Raw genomic sequence first — 12,848 nt, 5'->3', positions numbered from 1 at the left:
TGCACCACTTGAAAACTCTCTGCAGTTGCACTCCACCAGTGCTTTGGCTGCTGTTATTTCAACATTTGGAGGGTATTAACAATTTAAGTTTTTCTCATATTTACCTCATTTACAATTTGAGTGATAATAGAAGCTCTGGCATTTTCAAGTTCATGCAGCTGTCACTTAAACCTCTTTAGTGTCAGGTTCATTGATCTCTCTCCTACCTCCCCGTGGAACAGCAGAACGCACTCTTCAGGCCAGTGTTAAAAGGCGGATTCTGCTAGAGATTCACTTTGTAGAAGTACACACAAGGATAGTGCTGGCTGTTTTCAGGCTATCCTACTATGTCATCAGTGACGCCTCAGGATGTTTTAGCAGTGTCCTCATTTCCAGTGGAATGGCTGACTTTGGAGGCGTAAAGCTCTTGGGTCAGTGACTGTAAAGTCTGGTTCTGTAGTAAGGGCCAAATGCATCAGTGACACAAGTCACTATCAACTTTTGAAAGAAGCAGACAGGAAAGATCTTCTAACATGCAACCAGGCGTACTTGTACTTGCATATTTGTGCAGCTGATACTTTTTTTTTCTTGGATTGAAATTTAACTGGTATTGCCTCCATCCCTTCCTAAATCTGTCATTCTCTTTTCATGTTTCTGATCTGGAAACAAACTCATTTTGTCCCTTCTATAAATGCAGTCCTGGTCTCAGCCGTTACTTACGGCTGGGCACACTCTAGTTACAGCACATGAAAGAACATCAGCGGTAACTTAATGTAAATGGGACAGACTCCTTGGGAATACACTGGGGATTAGATGTTCAAAAGAACGAAGCACTGCTCGCTTTCCATCTGGCCACTTCATTTCACTGCCTGTTTGGGACCAGTACTTCTGAAATCTGGTTTGCAAAGTCAAATACTGATGTAATTTGGTTTGTTCTTAAAAGGCAGAGTAAACCTGGGAAGGTTTTAGTTGTACAGAGTCGCAGTTGGACAAGCATGGAACAACTGAAAGAAATACTCTCTGCCGAGGTTGACAACTTTCTGATTGGTTCATTAAAAAAGCTAAGAAAATCTTTGGTTTAAGGTTTAGATTGAACTCAAAAACTTTCAAAATGCCAGTTTTGGCATGAAAAAATAGAATTTTGTTGGTGATAAAGACAAACCATTTGCAGCCATATGAAGAAAACATCTTTCATATTGTTACATTTTCTCCATCCTTTGTTTTTTCAGTAAACAGTTTTTAGGGTACAAATTATGAAAGTTAATCATAATACCAAGCGAAGGATTTGTAAATTATTGGCTTGATTATGTTTTACAGAGTTGAAACAAAGAGATCAGAAAGCATTCCACCCTAACCCTGTGTCATAATGGGGCATTAACTAACCCCCATTTTCCAAACACCCGTTAGTTTTGGTGACATTCCAGCTGAAATACTGATTTTGTATATGTTATTTCCTCTAAATAAGCCAAACCAGAAGTCACGATTTCAACGTTTTTTAACTATAAACAAGTCTAGCTCCAGGTCCCTAAGCAAACCTCATGCACCCTTTGTTTTGTACAGTTTTACAGTTGTCGCAGCTTTGTGCTGAGCTCCGGAATTCAACTGTGGGTACCTAAAGCTCTAGCGGGGTTGCCTGAGATATGACATATATAACCACCCTCGCCATTTGACCCCGGTATTGTTCCACGCGGCCAGCTAGGAGCAATGCAGGCTGCAGGTGCCCCCCTCCAGTGACTGATGTCAGAGGTCAGCCGCTCCTAACTGGTCAGCTGGCAAAACGTCCCATTCATCACCACCGGGATGTAATGGCCATGCTGACAAATAGATCTAGGTATAAAATTGTTCTCAGCAGTCTACCTGATGGCCTTAAACCTTAATAAGTGATTGGAAAGTCTCACTTGTTACCAGCTCCTGTGACCAAACAGGTGCCTGGAGTAGAAGAAAACTTAAAATTAGGCGTATTGTAATTTCTGAAATCGCTAATGCTGGAATGGGCACCCAGCTGGAAAGCAGCTGCTTTTCAGATTTCTCACCCCCATTCCATTTTATCAGGAATTACATTTATCCCTTCCACCTTTTAATTTTTCATGAAGATAAATGAAAGTCTAGTTCCTCAAATAACAGGGGTGGCTTTTTCAGTCCTTTTGAGGAACTTTAACCCAATATCCTATCCATGACCAAAGGTGAAGGAGAATATGTATTTACAGCATCAGTCTGAGTTTTTACTTTAGAGTTGTTCTGTGCTTTACTGAGCAATTCAGTTTGATAAAACAAGTATTTTTTCTTTCTGTGGCAACTTTGAAGTTACAAAACATCACATCTTATTACCGCACATTGTATTAGCTGACTTACAATGCCAATCATTTAACCACCATTGTAAATGGACAAAAAATTTAAATTGAGTATCCCTTGCTGGATTTCACTTTGAGAAACTATATTCAGCCTATTTCATTCCTTCCGTAGTTTTTTTTTTTTTGGATGGTTTTTATTATTATGCTTACTAGCTCATGTCTATTGTGAATGGTTTCTGGAAAAGTATTTGGATTGGAATCTTGACCTTGTTGAAATCACTGGAACTTTCAATTTTAACTTAAGTGGTATCAGGTTTTAGTTGCGATGCATTCAGCAGCAGAAGTAAATTTGTCATACCTGTCAAGGAGAGACACTATTTAGAAAAAAGAAAAATCAAGGTTAACTTATTTGAATAATTGTTCTCATGTATGTCATCTCATCTTTTCTCTGTGCTTTGCATAACAATTCAGATAGCTGAGAACGCACTGGATTCTCTTGTACCTGCTCTGGCAACTAAGTATGTCAGCTTGAAATGACATGGGATAATCCTAACGCTGAGATTAGAGTAACTACACATAGTTTGCATAATAATTTCCAGGTAGAGGAAAGGTTTGAAGGACAAGGATGAAAAAATCCAAACCTGCAGGCAAAGCTCTATGTACGAGGTACCTGTACTATGAGGATTTGCATTCACAGGAGAGCTCCGTGTTGGAACAGTAATAGCCCATATTTGATTAGACCCAAATTTGCAAAGTTGTTGTGAATCTTAAGAATGGAAGATGCTGTCTAAAGAAGCTACTGCTGTTACTCTCACTCAGAGCAGCATCCCTGTTAGCAGTGTTGTATCATTTTAACCAATGTCAGTATGGGTTTAATGAATGCAATTTGTCTTAGTAGGGTGATCCGAATGCTGTTTTTACCTGGGCAATTGTTTTAAAAGATACTCTGAAGTAACAGCTCAGTAACACCTTTATTCTAGCATGAATGGAGGGAGGAAATAACTCCCATATAAAACGTAATACTTTCAGGAACGCTGGAGGAAGCAAGTATGGGCGAGTGTGCACTTTTGTACATGCAGAGCCAATACCCCATCCTCCCTTTCTGACCACATCAGTACACGGGGAAGATGGCGAGGCTCACGTTCCTTTACTTACCTTATGAATTTCCACGTGATCTCCACTGGTCTTTGAACTGCCAGGCGTAGGCAGCTAAATTAGTACCGTCTAGGAAACTGGACTGTTCGTATCATCTCCTGACTCTTAACAGGCCTGTGCAGTCTGAGCCGCAAATTGACCCCTATTGATCTGATCTGACTACGCTTCTGTGGAGTAGACAAACAGTGCAATAGAATCCAGGGACCCTAATTCACAGTACCCAGTTCCTAGGTAATAATTCTTATTTGCATTAATCGCATTCATCAGCAGAACCCGAGGCCGCCTCCTGGCTTATATGCATTCCTGTTCCTGACAACAGAACAAAAAGGTATCTGCTCTGAAAAAAGAGTGTTTTAAGTATATTGATACTTGATACTTAATAGTTGCAAAACTTAACTGTTAGAAAGACTGTTTTTCAAATCAATGGCTCACACATTACTGTAAAATATATCGATTAAAAACAAAGCATAATGTTAGTCATTTAGTCAGTAGAGTGATGCAATGCTGAAATAAATTTATCCTTTGACTTTTGCATTAACCTTTTATTGACTGCTTGCATACTCATAATTAACGCACACTTTAGCTAGCTTGGTTAATTTTAGCATCGTGATCAGTGTCCTCTAATGTAGCTGACACCCTGATCATCAAAATGTCAGTGCGGCCCAGGGGACCACAACCAGGCAACTGTCTGTCTCAGTGAAGGTACACCTGCCCAGGGTGAAATGAGCCACCTTCCACGGGGGAGCGTCGTATATTGTCATACAAACAGGCATACACTCAAACAAATGATTGTCATGACTTAGTTGAACTTACATTAATATTCAGCTATAGGTAACTATTAATGAGCAAAGTCCGTTTGGCAAAAATAGACAAAAAGGGAATCAAAAATCTGTCAAGTTTACAGGGGAGAGGCAGTGAGAATGTGCACCGCAACAGTGACTAATTGTTCCTTAAAAATGGGCTTTTTTAATTGAAAGTGGCACAGGTCTTGATTGTTTTAGCAAGAAAGTGGGGACCAGGGAGTTTTGTGCATTTTGCACATCTTTAGACAAATCATCCTTTCCATAATAAGTTGGGAACGTGTATTATCAAGGTGTTGGGGGTAAATTGCTCTGAAATATATCATGGCAGTTTTTCTGTTCTCCTGCTGGAAGTAAGGTATGAAAGGTGCCTCTTGATTTGGCATCTGTTCTGTTCCTCAGAGCGTGTGTTATTTCCACTCTTAACACATTTTGTGCGTACAATATACACAGATTAGATCTACTTTCTTTTGGAGACTTGACTTTATTAACTCAAATAACAGTTTTTAGTTGATATGTAATATTTTAATTAGCTTATAATATTAGAAATCTTGGTCCTTCCCCACTACCACCGTAATTTGATGTTTGCTCCACATGGAGCCTCATAAATTCTTTTGTATCTGGGAAAAGATAGAATTTCTTTTTATCCTGAGTTGTCATTGCTAACTTACGTTAGCTGTCTTTTCCCAGGTACAAAGGAATTTTAAATAATTCTGTGCAATTATTTAAGTGCCTTTGATTGTTCCGCTTCAGTTAAAAATGTTGCTATCCTTTTGCAGGATCTTCAGGTCTGTTACTCTGCTACAAATTAAAGACCATTGTAGGAACAATTTTTCCCACAGAAATTTATTAAAATCAATAGTAATGTACCCACCTGGAAAGGGCTGTTCTTGCACCCAAACTCTGAGTCAGAAAACACGTATTTGGATGACTGCATTCAAGCTTGTGGATGCCATTCAGGTGAATTGCTTAATGAACTGCAAGGTGCAGCGATGACTGCTTACAACCCAGCCCCGCATCTTTAAATATGAACAATTTGAGTTGACTTTGATGTCAGCGGATCCGGCACAGGGATTGTAATTTTGGTCAAAACAGATGACTCACAAAATGTAAAAATGTAACGTTCACGCTGTTCTTGCTAGCGATAGAAAGCAAAGCAACAGAAATCCTGGACAGAAAGACAAAGGAGCTGTGGGATCGCGGAACTTGGAATATTACGGCATTGCTTTCCCCTTTTTTATACTTTTGCAGTACGCTGATGCATTTCTGTCATCAGACTTGCACAGGAAGCCCGAGGACCTGATGCACCTCTATTCCTCTAATCCCTCACATGGAATATGATATGGCTAAAACTTCCCAAGTGCATGGCTGCCTGGAAGTTAAGGCACATGCTTAGTTGTGGGGTGACCTTTCAGAGATGGCTCTGCTGGTAAGAAAAATAGTGAAGGGAAGGTAGCGACTAGAATAGTTGCTCGTGGGCTGTCCAGTCACAGCATCGCTGTGGCTGCTGCCACATTTACAGCAACACAAATGCCCAAACCCCAAATGTGAGGGAAAAGCTGGTCAAACTATTTGTGTGAGAGCCCAAGGGAAAAAAGAGATGTGAAAGGTAAAAAAGGGCTCTGAACTGTTGAAGAAGCTAAAAGCTGGTATGATCTTCCTCTCAGTGAAAACTGTGTTGTTAATAGCAGATGTGAGAGAGGGAGAATGTTTGTTATTAAAAGTTGAGTTTTGCAGACCACATAACATGCCTGCAGCATTTACCGGCTGAGCTTCTTGATTTGTCATCTGCAGTAATCTCTACATGGTTAATTTATCCACTTCTAGATTGGAATACTTAAAACTGGAATATCTTATACTACCCAGCAAATTGAGTGTATTATTTTGTGCCAAGACAGAAAATAAAGCAAGGTTTTAAAGGCCTTATAGAGTTATGCTGTAATTAGTTTCAGCTTCCCCTGCATATTAATTTTCTCCTGTTCCTTTATACAATTTGGAAAATGTCTTCAGAACATGATGGCACAATCAGTTTAAGTACCTCTCAGAACTCATACACTAAACTGCATTTGCTCTAACAACTATTATAAAGCAGCCGGCAAAACAAATCCTCTGTTATTCTGTACAGTGCAGCTTATCAATGCAAACAGTTTAATATTTATGCTAAGAGGATTGTCACAAGTAGCTTCTGTTCCTTTAATTCTTGTTTTAAATAAATAATGAGAACATTTAAACACATTACTCTTCCCAGGGCCCTGAGGTCGCCTAATCTTATTATTTATGAAGTGATGTGCTACATAATAGTACTTAGTGCATGTTAACAGATGCTATTATCAGGGGCTGATGTGGAGAGCTGAAGATATATTGAAATGTTATGTGTTAATACTGTCCTTGTAGTGTAATGTACGATGGATTGAGTGCCCAGGATGCTGGTGCGGCAATTAACCACACACCAACATGGGTGTAAAGCTGAAGTATGTTTTCTCATGGGGATTACACTGCCATTAATAATTCCCAAGAGAAGAAGACATCTTTCATTTGGAAACAGTCTCTTCCAGAAGGCCGACGGTGTAGACAAGGAAGTTGCATGTGTCAATGTTTTTAGAGTTCATTTTACAGAGATGCAAGACACATATATGTTTAAAACAACTTTAAAATTGTTACAACAATTATGTACTTTATAGAACATGAATTCTAAAAAATGTCTTGCAAGAGATAAAAGTGTATTGCTGCAATTTGCTTGTTATCTCTTTGAAGAACTACGTAGACCTGCAGTATATCCACCAAAATTATAGTAATGCTTAGCATTTTTCTTTGTCTGGCCCCATTGCAAAAGAGAGGGGGAGAAATCCTCCTTGAATTGTGACAGGTTTTTTGATGCAGCATGTTGTATTACAGCCTGATCTTAAGAGATGTGATGGTTGCCACTTCTAAAACTTTCCTCTGCAGGCTGCAGTTCAGTTGAATATTACAATTAGACTTCACTAGTATTGATGAATAATCCATTTAATAAAAAACACTGTAATTTAAACATTTTCTCTGGGGACTGACATACACTAACCTCTTAATTTAATTTTATTGAAGTTTTGCCCACCTATTCATCATTGGAAGTTGTTATTAACCTCCATTTCCATTTATCTTTATAGAATTTTCTCTTTCTATATTGTCTTTTTCAGAGCTAAGCAGGTTGATACACTTGTAAATCTCCAGAATCTACAAAGCTAGTCCGGCTTCTTTAATATTGTTTAATCTATCCCCCCTGACCTTAATGCAGTAAATTCAGTTTAATCTTTCTCAATAATCTAGTAATACATTGGAAACTGGCAAACATTTAAATCTGATAATGGTTTAATCACATACTTTAAATAACAGCTGAGATAATGAAAAAATAATTCACCATATAAAGGTACACTAACTGAGTTTTCTCTGTGATTGGCTTTTTGAGAAATCCCTATAGAAAATACAAAGCCTACAACAGACATCAACTTCACTGGAAATGAACAAGCCATTTGGTCTGAAGATGTGGTATTTCTTTTTTATTATCATCTTTCTCTTTAAATTAATGCACAAATGTATCCTCGCTGAGTATTCAGTTTCTTGATACAGTTTTACTTACGTAGTTCATCTGCTTACCTTTCTTTTCAGATGCCAGTCAGAAGCAGCAGAGAACTTGCCAGAAGAGCAGAAACCAGAATGCCATCCCTTCTGGACAGACGATGAATGTAATATGCCTCTGCCATATGATCTTGAAGAAGTAATTGCTAATCTACAAAATCTTGTTCAGTGTGTAGAATAACAAGTGACCTTCCAGCCTAGAATTATTGATGCTCATCATTTGGAGAGAAGCCTTTTAGTTTAACATAAATCTTTTCAGCTTTATGATTCCTTGATCTTGAGTTATTTTATGTGTCAATGCAGATTTTACCGGTCTTCAGGCAGTACCTTAGTTACTGTCTCGAAATAAAAAAGGCCAGGCCCCAAATCTACAGAAACAGGTGGCTTTTAAGACCTGAAGTCCAGAACACCAGCCTCAGTTCTTTCCTCCTCCACTATAATTCCCATTGACCCTGCAGCCCATGGATATCTGTGTTTCCACAAGTTCCCTTGGCATCTGTATTTCAGCTTCCACGAATGCCTAGAACTGCCTCTAGCATGGCTGGTTTGAGCAGTACAAGGTGTAGCTCACACCTGTGGCAAAGCAGAATCCACCATCTGGGCATCCTAATGAGAGGCCAGCTTGGGGTGAGCCTGCTGGATGTCTTCGCAATAGAGCTGTGACTTCTTCATCCGCTAACGTAGGCAGAGGTGCAGGAGACGGTGGAGAAAGTCTGTTGTGGAATGGCTCCTCGTTAGAGCATTGTTTCAGATGAGGAACTCTGGAGGAGCATCCTGACATAGATCCCAAGATTTTCTTGCTGGTTTGCATCATGGCAATTGAGTAGTACTGGCAGAGATTTCTGATGTGAATCCACACCTCCTGAGCTCCCTGGAACTCGGAATTCGGTTCCTAACTATTGCTTTGTTTCTGCATGTTGCGAATCCTATTCGGAGGCCAGGTTTCCCAGTGCATTGTCTAAAGAGCTGATGGACCTAAGTAAGGGTTTCCATCTGGGGTGTCGTGTCCCCCGACAGATTAGATTTAGGTTGTGTGATACTGGGCATTGCAGCATCTGTACAGATCTAGTGAGATCTATGAGAACAAAAGCAGAAGACTATGAGAAATGAAGCTGTTTGTGATCTGTTTTGTAGTAACATGCTATAAAAAGAACAATTCTATTTTGGACAATCCAGGGCACTCCTGAATGAGAGAGAGATTTTTCATTTGGTTAAGTTGCTACTTTAACTTGAGCTGGTGTACGCCTTCTCCTTTGCCACAAAAAGCAGAAGAAAATCATACTGTGGTGAAACAACATTCAGTCTGTAATACCACTGCAAAAGAAACTAGGAAGACTCAGAGCTTGATGTTGCCACCAAGAAGTGAGTATGCCTCCTGTGTTAATCTTTTGTTTAAAATCACTGTTGAGGCCAGGCTTGCCCAGAGCATACCAGTATACTGTATTGGCAAAGCGCTCTGTGTGCGGATGAGGCTCGTACTGCTGAAAATTGTACTTTGACAGTATAACGTATACCAGACCTCCCGGGTGCTTAAGAAGCTATGCCAGCAAAAATTCAGTTTTACTGGTATAAAACTGTGTCCACACCTACCAGCTTTTAGCCAGGACAATTATATCAAGTAGCGATTGTACCTCTTAACACCTTTGACATAACTATGCCAGCAAAAGTACAAAGACCTGCATCAAGCATTTTCATTGTAGTCCTGGACTTCTGCAAAAACTGTTAGCCACCTTGTAGAACGTAAAGGCTCTTTGAAGGATAAATTATTGCTTAAGTAGATCTGATTATATTATAACCTTGATCCATACATTTATCTGTTGTCTCTTGTGCCACAGATTTCTTAACATTTTGAAATACTGTGTCATGGGCATAGCTTTTTCTTCCCTGCACTAGCTAAAGCTGGCTTTACCAGTGGGCAAATAGCATGTATTTGGATTAATGCCACACTAAATACTGTTTACTTTAGAGATCACTTAGAGAAAAGCTCGCTGAAGATGTGGGAATTCTGCTTTTGAAACAGCAGTTCTCACAGAAACATATTACTTTGGAAATGAGCAAGATGAATTCAAACAAGCTAATGATGTAACACTGTTAACACAGCGTTTGAGGGGATTGTTTGTTTGTTTATGCTGTTACTTTATGATTATTTTGTGTTTAATTAAGCGCTGCTAGAAACCACAGGGATCACAGTATTGAAATGAATCTGGCAGCCATAAAGGGTAGAGAAGGAACATCAATGTTGTAGTTTGTAGCTGAAGTGGAGGCATAGCTATTAAAAAAAGATTGGCAAATAATTATTTCCAGCAGTAGTAAAAAACATTGGGTTTTTTCTTGTATTAGGAGACTGCTGGCAGCAATAATAGAATTTTTAAAAACACAGTATTCTAGGTCTTGTCTATGCTGAAGGTTGAAGCTAGTGAGTTAGCTGAACTTGTACTAGCCTCAGTGTAGCCAGCTAGCACTCATTTAAGCCATGGTTGGCAATGACATAGACAAATGAACACCTTTGGAATGGATAAGACCTAAGATTCACTGGCAAAATACCAGTAATCAAGTGGTTAAAGAGGATTAATGCTCTGTTTTGCATTCCAGTCTCACATCATCTAAATCAGTGTAACTTGATGGAGTTCAGTTGAAAAACAGACGTATAAGAAGATTTCGTATCTCCAAAGTTGATAGCAAAACCATGAGTAAGGTTGATGGAACTGTTTGAAGCGTGTAGTAATGCCAGTATGTACCCCCAGAGGAGAACATGGTTAACGGTAAATATTATAAAAAAACCTGAGAGATGGAGTGTAAATTGTCACTGTGTTTGGATTACGTACTAGAAACAGACAAATACTCCAAAGTTTTCTTTATTCAAATAGCTGTAATTTAGCTCATGCTGCAATGATACTTTAGCAATCCGTTTATATTCCAGTATTAGATAACTCATTTCCATTTTGGATGAGCTGAAAGACACAGCCTCTAATGGATGTTCTGTGTATAGCAACTGTTTGCCAAGTCTGGATGCTCTACAGGCAGAAGGACCAAGGTCAGGTTTTTTCAGGGAAGAGGTGCGAGCATAAATTTGCTTCTAACATTAGATTCAGTGATTCTTTTTAAATGGTGAAGTTCACGACTTTGCTTACATTTACTTTTCATCAGCTGTGAAAGAATTAAGGTAAAATAGTCCACTTGCACGTGGGTGTCAGGCTAAATGGATTACAGAAGATACAGATCTGTTTGCCTGTCTGCACTTGCCTTTAGACAATATTCATCAATTTTACAAAAGCTACTGACTAAACATGGAACCAATACAAATGAAATGCTTGAGGCAAGGTCTTTCTTTAAAAAATCTGATACAGAGTTGGGTTTACACTGATAGAAAGAAAATGTTGGCAGAAAATTAAAAACTTTTATTGTTTCTGTAATTTGGGGGATGAAAGGTAAAGGCCGTTTTTAAGTATTTGATAGAAAACTGCTGTGTTATGCAATGTAATTAGAAATGTTTTTACAATGCTTTATTCATATCTCTGTATATGAAAATGTTTTATCCTGTAGGTCCTTTCTTCTTGTTAAAAGGTTATGTAAATAAAAAATATTAATCTCAATACAGTAGATTTTAAAGGCATCATGCTTATGCTCTGAGCTTTACAGCAGATTCTGATTATCTAAAGTGTAAATAAGAATGCCATGAGTAATCACTGACTGGAAACTGGCCAGGATGGGTAAACATGCAACATAATAAATATCCAAATCAGTTGTCTTATTATCATCCAGACATAGTTTTAGTTTCACTGGTAATGATGCAAGATGCACTTTAAAATCATGCTAGACTTCTTAATGCTTTGGGACAGATTCAGGGATTCCAGTGCCATGACAGGAAAAAAAAGAAATGAAAAGAATACTAAAATCCATCATGAAAGATGGCTAAAATACTGTAGTGTGTTAAGAGTGGGCATTGCTCCTTTCTCAGTCACTGTGGTGCCGTTCCGTTAGTCCTGTGTCATGCAGTGGGATTTGGGCTAATGTAACAGAGATTAAACTAGCCCAGGAGCTGATGCCTACGCTGGGATGAGAGGAGGGGAAGAGAGGTGAGATGAGATGCACATGAGATGCAAGGGATGTGCTTTCTCAAGGCCACAACTTTATTAACTGAACTCATATGGGAGTCATTGAGCAGTAACTTGTACAGTGCAGGTCAGGATCTCCCCCTTAATTGTTCCCACCTGGTGCAAAGAAGATGTTGGCTCCTTAACCCCCCTCGTGCCCCCGGCAGCTGCTCCTCAGCTTTTTGCTAGGGGCTGACCACTGTTGCCTTGCTCCAGGGTTACAGAGTTGGGAAGAGTGGTTGTTCCACTGTGGCAACAGGCATCAGAAACCCTGATCCCCAGCTTCAGCCTCCACTTCTGTCCTGCTACACCTGCATGGAGTGAGTACCTCCACTCAACATCTGTTTCCCGTTTGAGATTCAAGTTCCTGCAGCTCATCCTCTGAACGGGGACGGTGAGCTGCTATGGGGAAGGGCCAGACAAACAAACAGAACGCTGTTTGCGGTGAGGTTCCTCATCTGAAAAAAGACAACCACTGCACTCCCCACAGCAGAGCAAAAAGCTCAGCCCTGCACTAATCTAGCATTAGAGGGTGGGAGCTGTTAGGTAGAGATGAAAGACTCGGGCACAACCACCAACATCCAATGTTTCTGAGAGCTCCCAACCTGCCCGATTCTGGCTGTCACCTCACCTCACCTGTAAGGGCAGGGGCAATCCTGAATAGAACCACTGTTCTCTTTCCAGTCCAAACTGAGATTCATCACCTTCAGTGTGGCTGGGCTCACATCTTAATTTACATTCATCTGTCCTCTTCACCTTAGCCTGGGGGCATTCATTGAACAAGAGAAGATGATTTATACAACTGCAAAAAGAGTGTACTTAGTAAGGCTGAATAATGTGTCAAATAAAAGCCAACAAATAACTGGTAAAATTATCACATTAAAATGCTGATGTTTGGGTGTGAGCACTTCACACAT

The 12,848-nt window shown here is 39.6% G+C and overlaps 1 protein-coding gene across 1 annotated transcript in view; it reads left to right on the top strand.

Moving 5' to 3' along the window:
• FTO (FTO alpha-ketoglutarate dependent dioxygenase) overlaps nucleotides 1-8,018 on the top strand; it is a 206,129-nt gene extending 198,111 nt beyond the window's left edge. The window contains exon 8 of the mRNA XM_059824804.1: nucleotides 7,868-8,018. Within this exon, the coding sequence (XP_059680787.1) occupies nucleotides 7,868-8,018 (151 nt within the window). The remainder of the gene's footprint in view (nucleotides 1-7,867) is intronic.
• Nucleotides 8,019-12,848: the final 4,830 nt, after the last annotated feature.

The sequence above is a fragment of the Gavia stellata genome, chromosome 15 (genome assembly GCF_030936135.1).
Source record: "Gavia stellata isolate bGavSte3 chromosome 15, bGavSte3.hap2, whole genome shotgun sequence".
Taxonomy (NCBI): Eukaryota; Metazoa; Chordata; class Aves; order Gaviiformes; family Gaviidae; genus Gavia; species Gavia stellata.
The sequence above is the reverse complement of the archived record's forward strand: the minus strand, read 5'-3'. Positions and strand labels throughout refer to the sequence as shown.